The sequence below is a fragment of the Myotis yumanensis genome, unplaced genomic scaffold, assembly GCF_028538775.1.
Source record: "Myotis yumanensis isolate MYYU_CA2020_CCGP unplaced genomic scaffold, mMyoYum1.0.hap1 SCAF_14, whole genome shotgun sequence".
NCBI classification, from domain to species: Eukaryota; Metazoa; Chordata; class Mammalia; order Chiroptera; family Vespertilionidae; genus Myotis; species Myotis yumanensis.
In genome coordinates this window covers 34808145-34833449 of record NW_027223765.1, presented here as the reverse complement: position 1 = coordinate 34833449, position 25305 = coordinate 34808145, and the positions used below count along the sequence as shown (strand labels likewise).

Genomic DNA, 25305 nt, shown 5'->3' with positions numbered 1-25305 from the left:
GTTTCCCACATGTATATATAACGTTGGAGATCCCTGTACAATATTTCCAGCCAACCCATATATCTTGAAAACTATTACTTTCATCAGAGAAATTATTTCTCCATTCCTTTGTATTCATTAGGGAATCCATACTATAGATTTAGATAGCTGTAGTTTATACACTCTGATTCCGAGGTTGGACTTCTAATTAGTCTTTAAAATGTGAACCAATCACACCTGGAGTATGTATTCCTGAGTAGAGTACCTCAAATACCAACTTAGGAGGTAAAGGGCGAGTGTGTGGTACACATCGTATGTGTGCACAATATGTATGCTGAAGTATTTTAAAATAAATTATAGACACTATAACAATAGGTATCCCCTTGTTTGACTTTGGAATATTGTGTCTTCCATAATGTTGCCAGCCATTAATGAATGACCTGAAATGTCGTTGACCACTGGTCTGTCATGGTGAATTAGCCAGAGTCATAGAACACCATAGCATTTTTTCACATAGGGGCAGGTGTTGGCAAGATAAGGCTATATATTAAGGATATAACACATAAGAGAATGCTGGGAAATAAGTACTTTAGTGGTAAGCCACATGATTCAAACCAGCTCTCTTACTGATGTCAACTAAACGAACTAAATAAATTATTCTTCAACAATCTTCTTTTTTTAAAATTTTATTTTATTGTTTAAAGTATTACAGATAGTAGTACATATGTCTCCTCCCTCCCCCCCCCATTGACCTTCCCCTGGCCTCCCCTACCCCCTGGCACATGCCCTCCCCCCACTCCCCCAGTGTCTTGTGTTCATTGGTTATGCTTATATGCATGCATACAAGTCCTTCGGTTGATCTTCAACAATCTTCTTAAACATAAAAGAACTAATAAATTGTGAGGAATTATTGAGTTGAAATTTGGGAAAGAATGTGAACACAGAGGAGTGAGCCTAGCACTGGGGCCACTTCTGTCTTATGGACATTTCTGATCAAGACAAGGCAGTTGAGAGCCTGAGCTCACCTTTAGTGTCCTTTCAAAGTTAAAAATTATAGCGTGGGTGTTATCAAGCCTGGGAAACCATTTCCCACTTTGAATTGGGATCCCCTGAACAGATACACCTAGGAGTAAGGGTAACTTGAAGTAAACCAATTCTCACATTGGCTGCAGCTCAGTTTCTCATTATCTGAGTGGCCCAGAAATATTAAGGCTTACTTGGATTAAGATGATTCCCATTTAGCTACTGTCCATAGGTGCCAGATAAAAGCAATGAAATCTTCTTAGAGGGGGATATCATGATTCTAGTCTTCAGATCACTTCTACAAATAACTTTTCAATTACAGTACCATAAAAAAATAAAAAGCAAAGAAAGCAGTGAATATATGGGTAACTCTGAGTGAAAATTGACTGTATAAGACAGTACAATGTTGGATTTTTTTAAATAAAGAAAGATTTAAAATATGGGACAAAAATAACAATAGTTGGGAGGAGGTAAATGGAATTAGTCTGTTCTAAGGTTCTTACATTGTCTTGGAAGAGGGTAACGGTGTCAATTAATGTTTGACAGTGGTAAGTCAAGGATCTATGTTGTAATAGACTAAACACTAAACAAATAGAAAAATTTATAACTTATAAAAATCTAATAATGGGGAAAATCTAATTAGAAAACAACTTAAAGGAAGAAGAAAAGGAACATAGACTACGTAAAACAGACATGGCACACAAAGCGTGGTGGTAGACATAAACCAACATGCATCAGTAATTACATTAAACATAAATTGACTAAAGATTGTAGTTGAAAAACAGAGATGCTTGGACTAGATTTTTAAAATTGTATGCATTATGCAAACAGTATACTTTAAGTATATAGATACAGAATGATTGAAAATAAAAAGATGTGGAGCTTCTGGGTTATGAAACACAGGGAGATTCAGGGGAGTGGCACCCCTGCAGAGGCATGGAATTTCAGTGCCCTTTCCCATACCTTGCCTTATGCATCTCTTCCATCTGGCTATTCCTAAGCTATGTTCTATTACAATAAACTGGTGATTTGGATTAGCATATTGGAATCTGGTAATGATTTTTAGGTGTTCTTCCAAAGACTTGGAATTGTTTCAGGCAGAGCACAGTATACTGAAAATTGAGCAACAAACAAATTCAGCAGCTATCCACTGTATCAAAATGTCTGTAAAACATGTGAATTAGTGAAAAGTTTTATGATTCAGCTTTTAAGTATCATCTCACTATGTCCCAGGGTGCAGGAGGGATGGTATTCAAACTAGCCAATTTCATAGTTCCCTTTTGACTGTCAAAATTATGCTGTAGTTTTAAGAAAATACCCTGGCAAAATCTGTAATATTTCAGTGAAACATCCACAAGAAATGAAAACTTACAGTGTATCATTTGATTCACTTTTTTTCTGCAATGAATAATTTTACAGAAATTGCTTCAAAGTTCAGGGAGATATTCCAAGACTGGGACAAAAACAACCCAATATTATTGAGAATTATAGATGATCAACTGATGTTTTTGGGACAAGCATTTCTAAAAAAAAGGGGGCGGGGAGCACTTAAAAATACATATTCTTGGGTGAGGAGTATAAAAAAAGAAGAGTATGGAAGTGATTATCACAAGTGAGTATCTCAGAGAGGCAAGCAGGGCATTGTGACTGGGAAGTGGCTTTGCAGGAAGTGGCTCTGATGTGCTGATGTTCTTGACTAGGTGGGAGTTACACAGAGGTTGGTTCATGCTACAATATTTTAAGCTATATATTAAATTTACTTCTCTGTTATTTCACAACAAAAGAGGTTAAAGTGACATAGGCATGATGCATGCAGGTTTTTGTAGGCACGCTCATTGTTTACACTGTTCTTTTTGCAGACAGGAAGGGTCTCAACCTGGCGCACAGTTTTTCAGAGCATGCTCATCCTAGCCTGAAGGTTTCCAACACAAGAATTTCCAAAGAGTAGAGGTGGCTTACTGGTAGATTACACAACTCAACAATCTTAGGCCAAAAGAGACTGAATCCAAAGAAACTTACCTACACCACACCTAAATTAAACCAGTGTATATGTTCTTTTTTAAATTGAGACTCTACTATTTGTTCCCTCTCTGTGGAGCACCCAAATACATAAGATGCTAAGCTGATAAATAAATGATTGGAGAGGACTAGGTTGGAGACAATAGAAAATGAATGGGAGCTGTGGCCAGCCAGAGCTCAAATTCTCTCTCAAGGGCACCTGCAGCCCAACTCTGGCTGACTGTTGACTTGCAGAAATTTGAGAATAATGTTGCCAGATCTTCTGATTTTTATTTTTAAGCGTAGGTGGAAATCTGAATTTTAATGTGAAAGTACCTGATTTTTAAGTGTTGATCCAAGCATATTTTCCCCCAAAATACTACATGAATCAAATCAAACCTGTGTCTAAGCTATTTCCAGGCAAGGGTTGTTAGTTTATGGCAGTGACCTCAAGAGCTATGCAGATGTAAGTAGAGAATATGTATAAAATAATATAATCAAGTTCCTAATTTTTCTCAATGGAGCTTGCCTGCCAAATATGTGCTTATATAATTCTCAGTTCCAAAATTAAAAGAAACTCGCTGAACCAAAATTCACTCATTCCAAAAGTCATTCTGGGTAATGCTTTTTTTGAGACCTGGCTCTCTTGCAGGGGAATTGAAAGATTTTTACCATTAAGAATTTATTAAAGGGATTGACTAAAACTGCTAAATAAACAGTAATATTACCCAAAGTAATTTTTTAGGCGGAAAAGCTAAAATTGAGTTTTTAAAATTAATTTAAAGGGAACACACGGGCTTCTGCATAGGTTGAGTCTTAAGAGAAAGTGCTCCTGTTTAGATGTCACAGGCATTTAAAAGTGCAGCCCTAGGATCCTCAGCATCAGTGTCATCTGGGAACTTGCTGGAAATACAAATTCTTAGACTCTACCCTACATCCAGTAATCAGAAATCCTGGGGGTGGTGCCAAGCTGTCTGATTTTTAACTAGTCCTCCATGGGTTTCTGATGAGAACCACTGCTCTGTAGTTTTTGTGCTTTGTGACTTATTTTGAGGAATTACTTTAGAAAGTTGTACTTTGTTATATTAAAGTTTCAAGTGTATAATTTTAAATTTTTAAAACCCTCCAAATGATCCTTCAGAGTATAGCTTCAGTTTGTTATAGTCAGTAAAAAATATGATTTGTTTTTTTAAATTATTGAGAAAGAAATGTTATTTAGTATTGCTCAGGTCTATTTCCTTGCTGGTTTTCTGTCTAGTTGAAAAGGCAGTCTTGAATTCTTCAACTATTATTGTTGTATTATATTTTTGCCTTCAATTCTGTCATTTTGCTGTTGTTGTTTTTGTTATTTAGAGACCTATCTGAATTTATTCCATTTGTTTTGTATTCTCTATCCTGTGCAGCCATGAAGTTTCTGCTTGGTTGCTTAGTGGTCATATAATAATTAGACAGAGATTTTCTTAAATGCTTGGAAGTAATAAGTCTTCCCAGTCTTTTCTGAGAGGCCTTATGTGCATGTTGGAGCTTGCTTTCAATGCTCAGTGAGGCAGTTAAGAATTTTCCCTTACCTTTCATGTACTCCCTTTAGTGTTTGTTACAGGGCAGGCTTGCTAGTTATGAATTCTCTCAGTTTTGTGTTTATCTGGGAACGTGTTTCTCCTTCATTTTTGAAGGTTAGTTTTGCTGGACATGGAATTCTGGTTGACAATCTTTTTCTTTCAGCGCTTTGAGTATTTAATCCTACTACTCTTGGCCCATATGGTTTATGATGAGAAATTGTTAACAGTCCCCTTTACATAATAGGTAATTTTTCTCTTGCACTTATAAAATTATGCCTTTGTCTTTTGACAGTTTGATTATGGACGTGTCTGGGGATAAATATCTTTGATTTTATTCTACTTGGAATTGAGCTTATTGGATATATAGATTAATGTTTTTCATCAAATTTGGGAAGTTTCTTGCCATTATTTCCTCATATATGCTCTCTAGTCTTTTTTCTTTTCTCTCTCTCCTTTCTTCTGGAACTTCCATCATGCATATGCTGCTATGCCTGATGGTATCTCAGGGGTATATGAGGCACCGCTCATTGTTCTTTTTTTTCTTTTTTTTTCTTTCAGTTTCTCAGACAAGATAATCTCAGTTGACCTCTTTTAAAGCGTACTGATACTTTCTTCAGCCTTCCCAAATCTGCTATAGAGTCTTTTTAGTGAATTTTTCAGTTGTACTTTTCAACTCCAGAATTTCTCTTTGATTCTTTAACATTTCTATCTCTTTATTGATATTCTTTATTTTGCCATACTTATACTTTCTTTTAGTTACTTATACATGCTTTCTTTTAGTTCTTTGAACATACTCAAAATAGTTGTTTTAAAGTCATTGTCTAGTAAGTTCCTCAGGGACAGCATCTATCAACTATTTTTGTTTTCTGTATATGGGACATACTTTCCTGTTTATTTGCATATCTTAGTCATTTTTCGTTGTTGAGAACTCGATATTTTAAATATTATAATGTGGCATCTCTGGAAATTATATCCTCCCCTCTGCCCATGGTTTACTGTCACTCTTTGCGGTTGTTGTTTTCTTATTTAGAGACCTATCTGAATTCATTCCATTTATTTTGAATTCTTTGTCCTGTGCAGCCATGACATTTCTGTTTCATTAGCTTAGTGGTCATATAATAATTGGACAGATATTTTCTTAAATTCTTAGAAGTAGTAAGTCTTCCCAGTCTTTTCTGAGAGGCCTTATGTGCATGTTGGAGCTTGCTTTCAGTGCTCAGTGAGGCAGTTAAGAATTCTGTGTTACCTTTCATTTCCTGTTTGCACAAGGTTAGCTAGAGTTGAGAGCTCAGGACCTTCTCAGATCTTTCCTGAGTATGTGCACAACTTAAGGCATGCATCTAGCTCTATGCATATGCATGGTTTTCTAGATTCCTAAAAATATGGTATTCCCTAGGTTTTCCTTTAAAACTTTTTTGTTAGCTTATTAATACTTCCAACTGTTACCACCATTTCAGGAGATCATGATGTTAAACAGTTGCCCCTGATACTTTTCAACACTGAACCCAGGAAAAAGGCTTTCACACTGAATTCTAAGTTAGGTCAAATAACGACAACATGGAAGTGGGTCTTCCTTCCAAACAGGTGACAGTTTTCTAAAAATGGGGTTGGATTATTCAAACCTCCAATCTATTCCCTCCAGTGGGCTGCCAGACTGGCTTTAACTGCGATTGTGTGTTAATTGGTTTTCAAGGCCATAGTTGATCTGGAAGACACATGTGTCTTCTTGTGTATTTTCTATACTTATCAAGCCCTATATGGTGATTTAAAAAATTATATTTAAAACTAGTAAGTGCAAAGAAAAGGTAATAAATGCATTGTGTTTCTATTACCCTTTGTAAATTATTCTTGTCTGTGATTGAAATCATGAAATCTTTTTCGTATCTCACTAAGTGGGGAGGTAGGCATGGAATTGCATCCCCATTTTAGAGGTTAGCAAACAGGCTCAAAAAGATAGTGTTTTGCTGTTTTTCCTAGTGTTGCCAAAATACTGCAGTTGCATGTTGACCCCCCCCCCAATTCTCATTTTCTTTTCTTCTACCCAGTTGGCTTCAATAGAACTCTGATTTTGGTATGTGAAGATACTACGATGTAATATTAGTTGGTTCTTTTTAGTACAGTTGTGTCTTGCATCCTAATAAGTTCCATTAAAATACTAAAATATTCCATTGTCAATTATCTCAATTTTAAAGCTATTTGATGTTTTACTTTGAAATCATTCTCATCTTCTAAATTACCATTGTGCCCATTTTGCATTTGGATGCCTAAGAATAATGTGTGCTATACAGTGACTTTAGGGAAAGAACAAGAGAATTATCTGTTTTATATTTTTGACATGTCAGTAATTATCCCGATTAATGCTATAGTTTTTGATATACTATTATTTATCTTAAACTGATTACATATCTTGAACTCAGATTTGTCCTTTAAAAAAAAAGTTTGGCCTTGTAAATCCTGTGTGTATCCAAAAGTGCAAGTTAACAGCAACAGATATAGTTAGGATGATAGCTTCATGTTTCCATATGAAGCTATTTTCTCATCCCATTATCTGCTTTATATCAATGACATATATAGAAAGAGAAACAAAGTTATTGAACATCTGGTTGATATTTAAAAATGCCATCAACTCCTGATTACCAGGGATATTGAATCAGAGCATTTCCTTCAATTCCTTTGTCAACTCAATGTTCCTTGCAGAGTGGGGGAAGAAAGCATCATAAATAGTGGAATTAATCAGGGAAACTTCTTACAGTAATTGATAACTTGAGCTGAGCTTTGGTGGAAATAAAAGATCTCATTTAATGCAATAAGGTCATTTGAAGTAGGGCAACACCAAGAGGGAATGAGAAAGGAATTGCAACTTTCCCAAGGTGATGGTGCTATGGAGGAGCTGGAAGCAGTGAAGGTGGTACAGTCATGTTGGAAGGGCCTCCAAAACTGGGGCTTTTTCTTCTTTAATTATCTTTTATTATGATGGATAACTCAGGACAGCAAGAGACAGAACTGATCAAGGGTTTTCTGGTTTTATTAGCAGCGCTTCCCATTCATTATCTGAAGTGGGCTTCTCTGCCCTGAAATCGCTTACTTAGCAACAGTTCTGGAATACAGAAGGTTTTGCCCTCAACTTGGAGCAAAGCCTCTGCAAACCACTGGGTGACTGTCCCTAAGTAAAGAGTGTTTTGACCTTCCTTTGTGGATTGCTGTAGGGTGGGAATTACGGATCCTGGTGGCTTCCCTGCTCTCTTATTGCCCTATCTGAGACATAGGGAAGGATTGACCTGCATGTCGTTAGAGATCAGGACACGCATTCTAAAATGGTCCGGACAAGTACGCACAGTTTCTGAACCACAGAGACTTTAAAAGTTTTGTGGACACTGCATGTGTCCTTTACCCTTTGAAAATACACAGACTGGTTTTTTAAAATAGGATACTCAGTTCCTGGTGTCCTGTTTATGAATAATAGACAAGAGTTGTGAGCTACGAATTTCTTCTGCTTCTCATGAAATGAAAAACAGTGCACAGTATTGTTAGAAGATTGTAGACACTATGAAAATCATTCTTTAGAGAGCCATCCAAAAGTAGAAGGTTATGGAGGGACTTAAATGCCTAACAGAAGAGTATGGGTTTGATATAGTAAAGACTCACCAGAGGGAGGGGCCCAAGATGGAGGTGTAGAAAGACCCTGAACTCAACTCCTTCCACAGACATACTGAATGTACACTTACATATAGAGCATTTCTTTCTGAATAATATAAACGAACAAACAAAACAGAAGCAGACTCATGGATACAGCGAACAGACTGATAGTTGCCAGCGGGGAGGGGGGTTGGGGAACTGGGTAAAATGGTGAAGAGATTGAGAAGTACAGATTGGTAGTTACAAAATAGTCATGGGGATTTAAAGTAAAGCATAGGAAATAATAAGATTGTAGTAGCTATGTATGGTGCCAGGTGGGTACTGGAAATATTGGGGGGGAACACTTTGTAAAGTATATTATTATCAATAAAACCTCATCTCCAAAAGAGTTAAATTAGATAAAACTTGTCACCAAGGAACTTAAGGACTTCTATGAGAGACAGCATATAAATAAGCAATTACAAAACAATATGAAAACTCTAGTCTGTTTGGCCCAGTGGTTAGAGCATTGACCCAGGGACTGAAAATTAAGACTCCATTCCAGTCAAGGGCATGTACCTTGGTTTCAGGCTCGATCCCCTGTCCTGTTCGGGGCACATGTGGGAGGCAACCAATTGATATGTCTCTCTCACTTTGATGTTTCTTTCTTTCTGTCTCTCCCCCTCCCTTCCATTCTCTCTAAAAATCAATGGAAAAAATAACCTCGGGTGAGGATTACAAACAAAAGCAACACCAGACAACATGACAAATCCTTGGTCTATTAGATTCTGTTGGAGCAGAGGGCCAGAATTTCAGGGAAAAAGCTAGGTAAAAGGTGACATTTAATGGAAGTGCTATTTAGTAATATTGGAAATAAAAATAAAATATTCTATTGATAATTCACTATAAAAAAGAACAATTACATACCAACAAACTGGACAACCTAGAAGAAATGGATAAATTTCTAGAAACATACAATCTTCCAAGACTGAATCATAAAGAAACACAAAATCTGAACAGACCAATTAACTAGTAATGAAATTGAATCAGTAATCGGAAAACTCCTAACAAACCAAAGTCCATGACCAGTTTCACAGGTGAATTCTACCAAACTTTTAAAGAACAACTAATACTTATTCTTCTCAAACTATTCCCCCCCCAAAATTGAAGAGGACGTAATACTTCCAAACTCACTCTACAAAGCCAGCATTACCCTTAAGTCAAAACCAAACCAAAGACATTATGAAAAGATGCTCAAAATCACTAATCAGTAGAGAAATGCAAATCAAAACCACAATGAGTTATCACCTCACACCTGTTATTTAAAAAGTCAACAAATAAGCCCTGGCAGGTGGCTCAGTTGGTTGAAGCATGTCCTGTACATCCAATGGTTGTGGGTTTGATTCCCAGTCAGGGCACATACTCAGGTTACAGGTTCAATCCAAGGTTGGGGCTCCTGTAGAAGGCAGTTGATTGATGTTTCTCTTACATTGGTGTTTCTGTTTCTCTCTCTCTCTCTCTCTCTCTCTCTCTCTCTCTCTTTTCTCTATCTCTCTTCCTCCTTCCCTTCCTTCCTCCCTCCCTCCCTCCTCTCCACCCCCCACCCCGGTCTCTTTTCTCTCATCCCTCCCTCTCTTCCTATCTCTAAGGTCAAATTTTTAAAAAGTCAACAAGTAAGTGTTGGCAAGTATTTGGAGAAATGGGAACCCTTGTGCTCTGCTGGTGGGAGTATAAAATGGTGTGGCTACTTTGGAAAACAGTATGGAGGTTTCTCAAAAAGATTACAAAGTAGAACTACCATAGGACACAGTAATCCCTTTTCTGGGCATTTATCCAAAGAGAACAAAAATATTAACTCAAAAATGTATATGCACCTCTGTTTATAGCAGCATTATTTGCATTAACCAAGATACAGAGGCAACTAGGTGTTCATAGATAGATGAATGGATAAAGAAGATGTAGAGGCAACTACGTGGTGAATTACATGGTGACAGATGACAGTATAGTGATCACATTGTAAGGTACATAAATGTCAAATCACTATGTTCTACACCTAAAATTAATATAATATTGTATGTCAACTATACTTTTATTTTTTTTTAAAGTCACCAAAAATCTTAGCAAGGGAAGTAATATTCCTAAAATAGTGTTTCAAGAAAGGATACTACCACCTTTGCTCATATATATTACGAATAAAGATAACCTAGCTTTATAAAACAGTTAAGTAAGGAAAATTGTGCCCATCAGGAAAGGATCTATATCTTTATACTAATGGGTCATTATTATTTCTCTACTTAGCAAACTCTCCCAGAATCCTTGGAATATTTGTACCCTACCAGAATATAATATGTACACTTCTCAGGACCTCATATTATATAATTCAGTTAAGAGGTGTGATACATTTTATGTAGATTGACAGGTTGTTGCAGTGCTCAAATTCATTGTGATAGTATCTTGGTTTTTGTTTTGGATAATGTATAACACATGTTTTCCCCTTTAAGCTGGTTAAGCTGTTTGGCGGGGTGGGAGGGGGAATCCTGGTACCTTTTATAAGCTGCTTATACTCGTAACAGGTTAACTTCCCAGCACATAAAGGGAATACTGGAAAACCCTTGCGTGATTAAATATGCCCCTAGAGGATTATGTTTTTCCACATATTTTTCAAGCCAGAGCTATTAATAATGTTTCAGCATTAAACTTTCTGTACATCCCGATTATGCTCATTCTGTCCTTGCTGTTAGTTTTTCCACTGTCCAGATTTGTAGCACTATAAAATTACCTGTGGAAACATAGGCTTAAAACTGAAAGTTTAATCAAGTCAAACAAATTCTCATCTCTGGAATTATTTCAAAAAAAATTTTTTTTTTCAAATTTTTGGTCCATTTTTCAAACTAATTTCTTCGTTTTCCTTACTGGAAGCCTGGCCGCAAGTAGCTATTTCATGAGCTTAGTAGTTCACTTAGAATTAATGACCACTAAACACAGCATTTATCATTTCAAACAAGATCATTTAATTTCCATGCACATTTTTCCTGAGATAACAGTCTGGTTTGTAAGAAATCTTATTACTGAGAGATTCAGTTATTAAGTGCCTTTTTATCCAAGCAATAGGTTGTTAAATTAGTTTACTGTGGTTAATCAGCCAAAGACTATTTTGTATATACCCTGAGACATGACGGCCACCCCCTATTCCTCCATCCCTTCAGGGTCCAAGTCTATCTGTTCCCTCCTTCCCGAAGGTCTTTTCTTACCAACCTTGGGTTCCTTCTTGGTACTCACTGGCCTCTCAGTTTCTTTGACCTCTGTCTTTTTCACCCTTATCCTTTGAGCCCCCAAGTTTAGATGGGTCTTTAACTACCTTTCTTTGACAGCTTATATTTTCTGTCCTGGGCAGGGGCCTCAGATTGCTCAGAACTCTTTCTGTGATGCTGATCAGCTTCCTTTCTCACATTCCCCACTCAGCTGTCCCAGGTCATTACCACTCTCCTCAAGCTCCATGGCCCACTCCATCCCTCTCTGTGGTAGCAGATGACTTTGCTTTGTTGCCTGCTGTTTAGATCCTAGAGCTCCTAAGTTATCACTACAGCTGCTGTGCTTCCTATGGCTGCGAAAGGACTGCCCCTCCTTTCTAGCTCCAACTTCATCAGGATTTTAGAATTCTTCCTTCTCTCCTGAGACTTTTCTCCACCACTTCAGGGGCTGGGGGCAGGGGAATACTAAACTAAGATTTTAATCTTATTTAAATAAGTTGGTTTTAGAAACTCAAGTTGTATAAAAGAATATACAGAAGCAACTACTTGATGCTAGAGGCAACTACTTGATGCTAGCTGTGTGTGTGTATTCTTCCAGAGATGATATATGCATAAACAAGCATATGCAAATGTAAATTTCCCTCTCTCCTCCACTTTTATTTTAAAAACATTAATACTAGATACATGGTGTAGGCATTTTTAATATATTCTGTATCTTGGAAATCAGTTTATATCAGTACTATGGAACTGCCTAATTCTTTCTTGGGGGAAAGGGGACAATGTTTTTTGTTTTTTTCAATTACAGCTTACATTCAATATATAGAACTGCCTCATTCTTTTGATGCATCCAGATTATGTCCTTGATTGTAAATACACCGTGATTTAGTTAAGCAGTCCCCTATAGAAGGGTAATTGTTTCTAATCTTTTGTTGTTTCAAATTGTTTTGTGGTGAACATCCTTATACATCAGTCTTTGTGCATGCAAGCAGGGCACAAGCAAAAATAGTGTGGGCATACTGCTTAAGAGTCAGCATTCCTATCAGATTTTCTTTAAATGTTCATTTTGTGAAGTGAAAGATAATTGAATACTAAAAAATATTGTAAAAAAGGAAAACCACAATTCTCAACCCCTTGAAAAAACATTTAAAAAATTTGAACAATCTGAACTGGAATTGCTAGATTGAAGGGTTTACCATTTTCATTTCTGAATGGAGAAGCTATCATTTTTTTTGTATGTGTGTTACTGTTTCTGTAACCTTTCTATTTATGTGTAATTGATTTATCTTCAATGTCTGCTATCTCTTCAGTTCATCTCTTTATTCTGAATTCTGAGAAAATTTCTGAGGCATTCTATTCACTGTTTGCTTTCTGCAATTCACAGTTTCTGTGATTATTGAATTTTTAAGCATATTATAATCATCTTTTTTATTGCTTTGAAATACTCTTATGTTCTTATATTGTTCTCTCAAGACTATTGGCCTTTTATCTTTTGACCTTTTTTATTGAAGGACAATATACATAAAAAAAAAATACACCTTTGTTATCAGCACCCAGATTAAAAAAAAAAAAGCAGATACTAACCACACCCCAGACCCTCCCTTGTGCTCCCTTTCAATTGCAATCCTCCGTGGTTAACCACTCCTGATTTCTAACACCATAGATTTCATCTTGCTTGTTTTTTTAAAGTGTTATATAATGTAATCATACAGTACATACTGCTTCTCCCTTTTGTTTAACATTAAGTTTGTAAGAATTATCCATATTGTTGCATGTAATTGTATTTGTTTTCATTGCTATATAGTATTCAACTACATGAATAAACCACAGTTTGCTCACTCATTCTACTATTGGTGGACACTGTGTAGTTTCTAGTTGGGGGCTATCCTATATAATAAAAGCCTAATATGCTAAGTGTCCGACCATTTGACTGTTCGACCAGTAGCTATGACATGCACTGACCACCAGGGGGCAGACACTCCAACTGGTAGATTAGCTTGCTACTGGGATCCAGCCGATTGCAACTGGGCAAGATGGGCTGGACATGCCCTGGAGCCCTCCCATGGTCCCTCCCCGGCCCCAATCGTGCACCGGTGGGGTCCCTCGGCCAGGCCTGCACCCTCTAGCAATCCAGGACCCCTCAGGGGATGTCAGAGAGCCAGTTTCATCCAGATCCCCTCAGGCCAGGCCAAGGCACCCCACAGGTGCATGAATCCATCATCAATAGTGCCGCTATGGACACTTTTGATTGGGTCTTCTGATGCACATATGTACATATTTTTTGTTGGGTATATATATCCAGGAGTAGAATTTTTTTTTTTATTAAATCTTTATTGTTCAGATTATTACAGTTGTTCCTCTATTTTCCTCCATAGCTCCCCTCCACCCGGTTCCCACCCCACCCTCTGCCCTTACCCGCCCCCGCTGTCCTCATCCATAGGTGTACGATTTTTGTCCAGTCTCTTCCCACACCCCCCCTACCCCCCCCCAAGAATTGTTAGTCCACTCCCTTTCTATGCCCCTGATTCTATTATATTCACCAGTTTATTCTGTTCATCAGATTTTTTATTCACTTGATTTTTAGATTCACTTGTTGATATGTCTTTGTTGTTCATACTTTTTATCTTTACCTTTTTCTTCTTCTTCCTCTTCTTAAAGAATACCTTTTAGCATTTCTTTTTTTTTTTTAATAGTCCAAAATATACACATTTATTTTTCTTTACCCAGAATTACCTATTGTTAACATTTTGCCACATGTTAACGTTTTGTTTATCATTCTTTTTTTTTTTTAAATCTTTATTGTTCAGATTATTACATTTGTTCCTCTTTTTTCCCCCCATAACTCCCCTCCTTCCAGCTCCCACCCCACCCTCCACCCTCACTCCCCACCCGCTGAGTTCATCCATAGGTGCATGATTTTTGTCCAGTCACTTCCCGCATCTCCCACACCCCTTTTCCCCTAAGAATAGTCAGTCCATTCCCTTTCTATGTCCCTGATTCATTATAATCACCAGTTCATTCTGTACATCAGGTTATTTATTCACTTGATTCTTAGATTCATTTGTTGATAGATGCATATTTGTTGTTCCTAATTTGTATCTTTACCTTTTTCTTCTTCTTCCTCTTCTTAAAGGATACCTTTCAGCATTTCATATAATACTGGTTTGGCGGTGATGAACTCCTTTAGTTTTTCCTTATCTGTGAAGCTCTTTATCTGACCTTCAATTCTGAATGATAGCTTTGCTGGATAAAGTAATCTTGGTTGTAGGTTCTTGGTATTCAGCACTTTGAAAATTTCTTGCCATTCCCTTCTGGCCTGCAAAGTTTCTGTTGAGAAATCAGCTGACAGTCGTATGGGTATTCCCTTGTAGGTAATTGAGCCTCTTTCTCTTGCTGCTTTTAAGATTTTCTCTTTGTCTTTTGCTCTTGGCATTTTAATGATGATGTGTCTTGGTGTGGTCCTCTTTGGATTCCTTTTGTTTGTGGTTCTCTGCGCTTCTTGGACCTGTAAGTCCATTTCTTTCTCCAGGTGGGGGAAGTTTTCTGCCATTATTTCTTGAAATAGGTTTTCAATATCTTGCTGTCTCTCATCTTCTGGCACTCCAATGACTCTGATATTAGTCCGCTTAAAGCTGTCCCAGAGGCTCCTTACACTATCTTCACACTTTCGGATTCTTTTTTCATTTTGCTTTTCCAATTGGGTGTTTTTTGTCGAATCTTTGGTTTGATTCTTGTGCTCCTCTGGTCTGCTATTGGGTATAATATTCTTTATTTCAGTCCGTGTATGCTTACTTTCTAATTTCTTTATCGTAGCATCGAGGGTCTCATTAGTTTTCGTGAGGCTCTGCACAAATTTATGGCAAGCCCTCAAAATTGCGATTCTTAGCTCCATATCTTCCATTTCTGTCATGTTTTTTTGTCTCCGCATCTTATATGCTTTCTTGGTGCCCCCCCTTGTGGTCTCTGTGCGCAGTCTTGTTCTAGCCAAGCCTTAATTGTTGTAGTTAACACTAGAGGGATTTGACCACCAGGCCGACTGGCTGTAGGAATCAGCTGTGGAAAACGTCTGTCTTCTGGGGAGGCGTTATTCCAGCCTTTGCCTGAGGCGGTCGGCAAATGGTTGTGCGCAGGGCCTGGGCGGGGCGGGCTCAACAGGGCGGGGGGAGGGAGCAGCTATGGCCGCTCTCAGTCCGTCCCCAGGGGCTCTGCCTCTCTGTCCCAACAACCGCTGCAAACCTCGGAGGGGCCGTAGCCAGACAGTCCCGCTTCTCCCGTTTGAGTCTGGGTCCCTAGAGACTCGCCCGGATCTGTAGCCCAGAGTCTGAGACTCGCTCCTGATTGAAAACGACAATCGCGCCCTCAGCCGCCAGCCCGCTTTGCGCGCGCACCCTCACCACCGCACCGCCATACCTTTAAATTTTCCACACTGCGCCTCCGCTGAGCGTCGGAATGCTGTTGTTTTTGCTTCTAGTTGAAGAGACTCTCCTCAGCCAGCCTTCCCGTGGTTCTGGTTGATGTCCGCTCCGACTTTTAGTTGTATTTTTGAAGTGGTTGTCCACGGCGGCAGTCTCCGGTGTTTACCTATGCCGCCATCTTCCCGGTCCTCAGCATTTCTTATAATACTGGTTTGGTGGTGATGAACTCCTTTAGCTTTTCCTTGTCTGTGAAGCTCTTTATCTGACCTTCAATTCTGAATGATAGTTTTGCTGGGTAAAGTAATCTAGGTTGTAGGTTCTTGCTATTCATCACTTTGAATATTTCTTGCCACTCCCTTCTGGCCTGCATAGTTACTGTTGAGAAATCAGCTGACAATCCCAGGGGTCCTCAAACTACAGCCCTCGGGCCACGTGCGGCCCGCCGAAAACATTTATCCGGCCCGCCGGGTGTTTTTGCCGCCACTGCCTGCCCTGCTTAGCAGCCGACTCGTCCCGGGCCCGCAGTGCGCATGTGTTGAATGTCTGAGGGACAGTGAACTGGCCCCCTGTTTAAAAAGTTTGAGGACCTCTGGACAATCCTATGGGTACTCCCTTGTAGGTAACTAACTGTTTTTCTGTTGCTGCTTTTAAAACATTTCGTACTGCTCAGGAGTTTTCTCGTGGTTCGTGCGCCATATGTTAAGGACCGCTCACGAGTGTTCTCGTTTTTCACGCCCATGGAAAAAGGAGCGAATCTAGATACTTATGTAAATTTTGTTTGGTCCCTCTTCATAGAGGAAAATGTTTTACGCAGTACCATATGTTAAAAAAGTACTAGGAACTTTAATTGTTTAATTGTTTTTGTAAATAAAAATGTTATAATTATTGAAAAACAACACCTAAAGTGCATTATGACGATTTAAATAACGTGCAGTTTGCCCAAACACGTGCGGTCCCTGGCGTATGTCTTAGGGATTTCTATGCAGTACGCAATGTGTTAAGATTCTCTCTTTGTCTTTTGCTCTTGGCATTTTAATTATGATGTGTCTTGGTGTGGTCCTCTTTGGATTCCTTTTGTTTGGGGTTCTCTGAGCTTCCTGGACTGGTAAGTCTATTTCTTTCACCAGGTGGGGGAAGTTTTCTGTCATTATTTCTTCAAATAGGTTTTCAATATCTTGCTCTCTCTCTTCTTCTGGCACCCCCATAATTCGGATGTTGGTACGCTTGAAGTTGTCCCAGAGGCTCCTTACACTATCTTCATATTTTTGGATTCTTTTTGTTTTTTGCTTTTCCGGTTGGGTGTTTTTTGCTTCTTTGTATTTCAAATCGACTTGATTCTTGCGATCCTCTAGTCGGCTTTTGGATCTCTGTATATTATTCCTTATTTCAGTCAGTGTATGCTTAATTTCTAGTTGGTCCTTTTTCATAACCTCAAGGGTCTTACTAGATTTATCGAGGGTCTCACTAAATTTATCGGTGGTTTCTAGAAAATTCTTGAAAAACCTTATAACCATGGTTTTGAACTCTATATCCACTAGTTTGCTTTCCTCCATTTCTGTCATTTGTGACCTGTTTCTTTGTCTCCGCATTTTTTGGCTGCTTCCCTGTGTTGATAGAGTGGCTTTGTGTGCTAGGTGTCCTATAGGGCCCAGTGGCTCAGCCTCCCCAATTACCTGAGGTGGACACTCTTAGTGCACCCCTTTGTGGGCTGTGTGCACAGTCTTGTTGTAGTGAAGCCTTGATTGTTGTTGGTATCACTGGGAGGAATTGACCTCTAGGCCAATTGGCTGTGAGAATCAGCTGTGTCTACGGTGGGAGAACTTCTGTGCTGGAGACACCCTTATGTGGCAAGACTTGCTTCAGTGGGGCTTTGGTGCTCACTGAGTCTGCCCCCTGAGTGTGTCCCTTATGGATCTGAGGAGTTGTAATCTGGATGGTCCCACTCTGACCACTGGGTACACTGGCTCTTGGATCTCTACGGAGGTGCTAGTTTAGCCTCTGCCTGAGGCTACCCAGCAGGAGGTACGGAGAGATCTGCAGATTCCTCTTCTTTATTTGGGGTTTGGAAGTGCCCAGATGAGGCCCAGCTGTGAAGCAATGCAAACTGCTGTGGGGCCTTGGGCCTTTTGGGTGTTCTGGGTCTGTCTGGCCCAGCTGCAGTTTGTTAGGTAATTTTAGATTGCAAAGGGCCAGGGCATTCATATGCAAAAGCCTCTGTGCACAGCTTGGGTGGGGTCTCAGGGAATCAACAGGGCGGAGCAAACAGCTATGGCTGATCCTCAGTCCTGCCCTAATAGGTCCCGGGTCTCAGTGTCCCGCGGTAATGGCTGCAAGCACCTCTGAGGGAAAGTCGCCCTCGAGTTCTGCCCGCTGCCAGACAGTCCAGTTTCTCCCCATATGAGTCTGGGTCCCCAGAGACTCGCCCAGAACTGGAGTTCAGAGCAGTCGGGAGCTTGTGACTCCCTCCCGATTGAAAAAGACAACCGTGTCCTCAGTTGCCAGCCCTTTCCGCATGTGCCTTCGTCCCTCTGCACTTTACTTCTGCAGCTCCTCTGAGTCTCAGTGTGCTTTTCTCTTTCCTTCTAGTTGTAGAATTTCCACTCAGCCAGCCTTCCTGTGGTTCTGGATTATGTCCGTTTTGTCTTTTGTAGTTTTGAAGTGGTTGTGCGAGGCAGCAATTTCTGGTGTTTACCTATGCCACCATCTTGGTTTCATTCTAGAATTTTTTTATCATGGCCCATGCGAGTATTAAACCTCTAAAGTGGTTGCCTTGTTTTGTACTCCCAGGAGAATGCTGGTTGTTCCAAATCTTTGCCAGTACTTGGTATTTTCTGTCTTTTCCATTTTAGCTATGCTGGTAGGTATAAAACAATATTACATTGATAATAATAATAAAACAATATTACATTGTAGTTTTAGTTTTTATTTCCCTGATCTCTTGTAATGCTGAGCAACTTTTCATAAGTTTATTGACCATTTGGGTCTCCTCTTTTGTGACATGCCTGGTGAAATTTAGTTTTACATTTTAAAATAATTTTTTAAATATGTTTGGCTAGCCAATAGGTCCCATTTCCCATCCTTCTGTCCCTTCCCTTCTCTTTATCCTTGTAAAAAATTTTCTTGGCTCTTCTCTTGCCTGTTATTTTTTCCCCTAAAAAATAGACCTTAAAATTAGGAACCCCAACTTTTCTAGAATTTTTAGTGAATTTGCATGTAACCTATTTTGAGAAAAATTGTCATCTAAATTGAAAAACGTGATAAATATTAAACCCTCCTAGTTTTTTGCCCAACAGATTGGTTATCTCCATATTTAAGACTAGTTTTTGTTTCATTTTTGACAAGTGCTTATTAGAAGTGAAAAATCTTTTAATATGCATTTTAAGACCTACAGCCCCCCTTTTAAAAATGTAAATGTTTTTCAGGTTCTTGATCAATATGAAGGAGAAGGATTTCAATTCCTGGCAAAGGTGTTTAATTCTTCACATTCCTTCTTAGAAGATTTGACTGGTCTTACATTACTGCATCAAGAGACCCAAGCTGCTGAGGTAAGAATAAAACAACCTTTATGTGCTGTGAACTGATGTATTTGAATCTTATTTGATATTTAGATTTACAGAAAAGAAAGAAAGCAGTTAATTATGATTTTTCCCCCCTTAGAACAAACCCTTTGCAGTTGCTGGATGCTGTTGTGTGCAGATTGTTGTGTAGTAGGTGTCAAATTCAAAAAATTGCTGATAAGGGAAGTACTGGTTATTGATTCCTAAGCACCTGTTTCTTGCTGAAAATCAGTTCTCATGTCCATACATCAAAATGCAAGTCAGGGAAGACATTGGAGTCTGGCACTGTTCTGCAAAGAGAACATGCCTGGCTTTTATTTCACAATTGATCAGTCTTCGTAGGCCATTGAACCCTACCATGAAATGGCTTTCTTGGTTACAACCTAAGAGAGTTACGTTTAGCTTGTCAGTTTGAATATTTTGCAGATCTTAATTTCCTGTGTCACTATAATCATGTGGGGGTTTTTTAAGACTGGGATTCAACATATAGTTATTTTGTCTTTTTCGAAATGCTCACTGTTCTTAGAAAAGGTCATGCGGTATATAGTGTGGAGCCATTCGTGTCACTTGGCAAAATGGGCACCTTCTCAAAATGGTTGAATGATATTAAATCAACATCTTTCTCTTCTGTTACCTGGGTGAAAAAGCTCTAAGGAAAAATGTGACTTGCCATAGCATTTCCACAAGCAACATAAGGAAAACCTTGAGTGCCTGTGTCCTGCAAAGTTGCCATTAGTCCTATAGTTTGATTCAGTGATTACCGCCCCACCGCCACCCCTTCCTGGGGTTGTGTAGTCTCACCATTGTGGGAGGCCCCACTGTCAGTGAGTAGATGATCAAGCCCAATATTGGGCCAGCTGGTGATAAAAAGGCTACTGTTTGGAAGATTGGAGCTAGCACTGGTATAGGGAAACCATGTGAAAATACCAGTCAAATCCTTTGAAGCTTCTAACAGATTGGGATGAGAATTTTAAGCACACCAGAGACGAAAGAATACATCTCTAGTGCTAGACTTAGAACTGAAGCTGGTTCTTCTTTAACTTGCTTTGGCTCTGTTGTCCTGGGCATTCAACAAGATACAGTCTTCCACCGATGACCAGTAGTAGTTAGACCCACATAGGGTCTCTTAGTTTCAGAAGATAAATGGCATCTCGGCAGGACTTTAAGAGACTTTCAGATTTCCCCCAGAATTTTGACTGGGTTCCCAGAGAGAGTTCAGAACTTGATGTTGATCATAGCCACCATATTGTCTTTTGAGCAGCAGTGTACTGCCTGATAATAAGAGGAAAATAACTTACAGGTCTTTTCAACCATACAATCATTTGACTAGTTGGTTGGGGGAATTTTTCCAGCCAGCTAGAAATAATTCACATACTTTTCTTTAGTTGGCTAGAAGAATTGAAACTTGAAATTGACCCCATATTTCACTCTTTAAAACAGAGCAGATGTTAGAATAATGGGCGCATTTCTTGATTAACCCTGACTATCTTGCATTTTAGTTGGTCAAATATTAACAGCCTTTTAAAAGACCCTGGAATGTAAAGACAGCAATAGGGACTAAAGAGATGGTGGGGCAGGGATTCATCTACAAGTCTGATTTTTCTTTTTGAACTTTTCCTCCATTAAATATATTTATAGTTTTGGAACCATAAGCCACACATCAAATTTTTTATTAAAGATGGTAAACTGGTTGGCCTATGAGCCAGATATGGCTTGCAGGTGTGTTTTGTTTGGCCTGCTCTATGTGTTAAATTCTGAATAAAGCCAACATTTTAAAATTATGGGTTTTACATAAAAATCAGAATTTTCCCATTTATGACTTCTTTGAAAAATCAGATCTGGCAACGCCAGGCCTACATTCCTAAATAGTGATGGTTTTCTAGAGCCAAGAAGCAAATTGTATAGATAAATAATGTACTTGATATGAAATTTAAAGATATAGAAAATATTCTATGTGGAAAGGAAATCTTGTACACTTTTTCCTTACCACCCAGTTTTCTTAGTGGAGACACATTGTTGTTAGTTTCTTGCCCAAAGGTATTAACATATTATTTATATTTTTTTATTTCTATTTTAGTTGACATTCAGTATATTTTACAGTAGTTTCAGGTGTACAGCATAGTGGTTAGATAATTATATAGTTTATGAGCCAATGCCCCCAATAATTTAGTATCTACTTGGTACCATACATAGTTATTACAGTATTACAAATTGTACTTAATTCTTCCACCTTTTTCTACCCAGCCCCTCAACTTCCCTCCCATCTGGCAACACTGAGTTTGTTCTCTGCATCTATAAGTCTTTCTGTTTTATTTGTTTATTTTGTTCTGTAGATTCTACATATAAGTGAAATCATATCATATTTGTCTTTGTCTGACTTGTTTCACGTAGCATAATACCCTCTAGGTTCATCCATGTCATCACAAATAGTAAGATTTCATTCTTTTCTATAACTGAGTAATATTCCATTGTATATATGTACCACATCTTCTTTATCCACTCATCTATGGGTTTCTTCCACATCTTGGCTATTGTAAATAATGCTGTAATGAACATAGGGTGCATATATTCTTTCAAATTAGTGTTTTTAACTTATTTGGATATATTCTCAGAAGTGAAATTGCTGGATCATAATGTAATTCTCTTTATTTTTTGATGTAATTCCATACTGTTTTACACAGCAGTTGACACCAATATTCAGTCCCACCAACAGTGGATGAGGGTTCACTTTTCTCCACATCCTCACCAACACTTGTTTGTTGATTTATTGATGGTAGCCATTCTGTAAAATGTGAGGTGATATATCATTCTGGTTTTAATGTGCATTTTTTCTGATGATTATTGATGTTGAGCATCTTTTCATATGTCTGTTGGCCATCTATGAGTCCTCTTTGGAGAAGTGTCTATTCAGGTCCTCTGCCCATTTTTTAATTGGATTGTTTCGTGGTTTTGTATGCGTGTGTTGACTTATACGAGTTCTTTACAAATTTTGGATATTAACCTCTTATTGGATGTCTTCTCCCATTCAGTAGCTTGTCTTTTCTAGTTTGATGTAGTCCTATTTTTAAATTTTGTTTCCCATACTTAAGATATATCAGAAGAAATATTGCTAAGAAAAATGTTAGAGATTTTACTGCCTGTGTTTTTCTTTTAGGAGTTTTATGCTTTCTGGTCTTACAATTAAATCTTTAATCTACTTTGAGTTTATGGTATAAGAAAGTGGTCTAGTTTAGTTTTTTGCATATATCTGTCCAATTTTTACAGCACCATTTATTGAATAGACAGTCTACACCCTGTTGTATGATCTTGTCTTCTTTGTCATAGATTAATTGACCACATAGGCGTGGGTTTATTTCTGGGCTCTCTATTCTGTTCTCAAAGGTATTTAGGTGATGCTCTCCATTTAGATGATGCTTTTTAGTTGATGATCCTTATAACTATTGGTATTTGCAGCCTCTATCTTAGAAAAGAATCATTACTTTTCTTAAAAAGCTCTAAATAGGACTGTTTTAAGATAATGCTCACTAGACAACCTTATAAAAGAAAAAAGACATTTTTCCTGCCTGCATTAATTACATTACTGTGAAAAACATGTGTAAATGAATAAATAAGTATATAAAAAAATATACACACATCTGTGTAAAAGGTTGTGTTTGGACTTACGTATCTGATTCCCAGTACATTTGTAAATGTTCAGTAATAACAGTATAAAATTCTGCATCCCGTATAGAAAGATATCAACTTACTTATTTTAGCAATGCAGTGAAGAATGCCCAATTAATTCTCATCTTAGGGTAACTGTTTTCATGCATCAACATTGGAATTGCAAAAGATTCAACCAGATAAATATATATGACAGTATGATTTTATACATTACTTATAAAATGTATATTTATACAAATACTGTTTTTTAAAAAGAGACGTACTGAACAGCTTTTGAAAATTGGATAGCAAGGCACTATGCTAGTGACTGAATACAGAAGTTAATGAGATGAGCTCATGGTCTAGTGTGAGAAACAGAGACATAAACAGGGCACTCTAATATCTTTAAAAAATGTTTCACTCATTTATATATTAAGTGCTGAGAGAGCAGTTACTCCTGCCTGAGGGAGTAAGGATGTCAAGGAAAGCTTCACACAGAAGGGAACAAATATTTCAGTTAGGTTTTTTAAAACTAATAATTAATTCTTTTAATTGAGGTATAATTCACATATAATATATTAGTTTTGGGTGTTCAGTATAATTAATGATTTTGCTCTTTGTACATATTGCAAAATGATCACCACGGTAAGTGTAGTTAATATCCATCACAGTTAGTTTTAAAGGTTAAGTAGGCTATCTTTAAAAATAAAAGTTGAATTTGGCCAGGGAAAAGGTAGGAGGTGGGGGAGGGCATTCTAGGCTGAATAAATTATCTCAGAGGCTGACTCTTTAGTGTGTTACTCAGAATCATGAGCATGTGGCTGGAGCCAGAGTTTCCTAAAATCAGATAAGGTTGTTTTTTTATTAATAACAGCTTTATTGAGTTATAATTCACATACTATGAAATTCACCCTTTTAAAGTGTACAGTTCAGTGGGTTTTTTAGTATACTGGTATTCGCAGAGTTGTGCTACTATTACTGCTAAGTTTAGAACATTTTCATCACACCCAAAAGAAACTGTACCATTAAGCAGTCACTCCTCATTCCCCCCTCTATGTAGACCTGGCAGCCACTACTCTACTTTCTGTTTCTATAGATTTGCCTATTCTGGACATATCATGTAAATGGAATCTCACAATATATGGCCTTTTGTATCTGGTGTCTTTAACTTAGCATGATGTTTTCAAGTTTCATCCATGTTGTGGCAAGATAATTCTTTTTTAGTTAAAGGAAAAAAACTTTTGAAGCTATTAAACTTTCCATATCCTTTAATATCTGTGATCTGTCTTCCAAGCTATAGCCCATTTAGTTTGGAGGAATGTATAACTGATCCTACTAGAGACTACAAATCCATTTATTTTTATAGAAAGGGGCAGAGAGATAATGGATTGGAAGATATATTTAAAACAGAATCATCCAGATCTGTCTTAAAATTTTTTGCACCCATCCCCCTTCCATCATCCAAAAACAATTGCCATTATTTTAGTCTAGGACTAGGTTACTAGTATGATAATAGTGCTGTTGAGATTGACAAATCACCAGGTTGGTTTGTGTTGCAAGAGGGCTGGAAGTATAAGGTGCAGAGTAGGGACTGAGTGTGTGGTGTAGGGAGTTGCCAGATTGACAAAGATGAGTTTGTTTGGGGTAATGATGAAATTGAGGTAATTGAATAAATGAGCGAAAATGACTGGATGGTATTAGAGATAGGATGGAGATAGAACTTAAAGAACAGAACTGATAGATTGATTTTGCAGATAAAGGACAATTATCCTGTTTCCTTTAGTGAAATGAGGAGAAGCTGCCGAGCTAAGATGCAATAAAAATATTTAAATGAGAAATGTGTGTGGTAGAATTTTATCTCAAGTTGTAGATCAAAAAACAAAAAATTAAAAATAGCCCTGGCTGGTGCGTCTCAGTTGGTTGAGTGTCCTCCCATGCACCACGGAGTCTCTGGTTCGATTTCCGGTCACCAGACATGTCCAGGTTGCAAGCTCAGTCCCCAATAGGTGGTGTGCAGGAGGCAGCTTATTGATGTTTTTCACAATGATGTTTCTCTCTTTCCCTCTCCCTTCCTCTCTTTCTAAAAATTAATAAAAACATATAGTAAAAAAAAAATATTTTTTAAAAATTAAAAATACCTCATAAATGTTTTTTTTTCTAATGTTATATTTCATAAAGTAGGGGTCTTGGACAGAGACCTCTTTGTCTATCATTCATCTAGCTGCCAAATTATAGTTCCATTCTACCCGTGAGGTATTGGGAAGCCTCA

General features: G+C 38.0%; 1 protein-coding gene across 2 annotated transcripts in view; it reads left to right on the top strand.

Annotated features, from left to right (window-relative positions):
* ATG7 (autophagy related 7) overlaps positions 1-25305 on the top strand; it is a 233230-nt gene that overhangs the window by 106510 nt on the left and 101415 nt on the right. For both annotated transcript variants that reach the window (XM_070433619.1, XM_070433620.1), the window contains exon 18: positions 19260-19382. In XM_070433619.1, coding sequence (XP_070289720.1) covers positions 19260-19382 — 123 coding nt within the window. The remainder of the gene's footprint in view (positions 1-19259; positions 19383-25305) is intronic.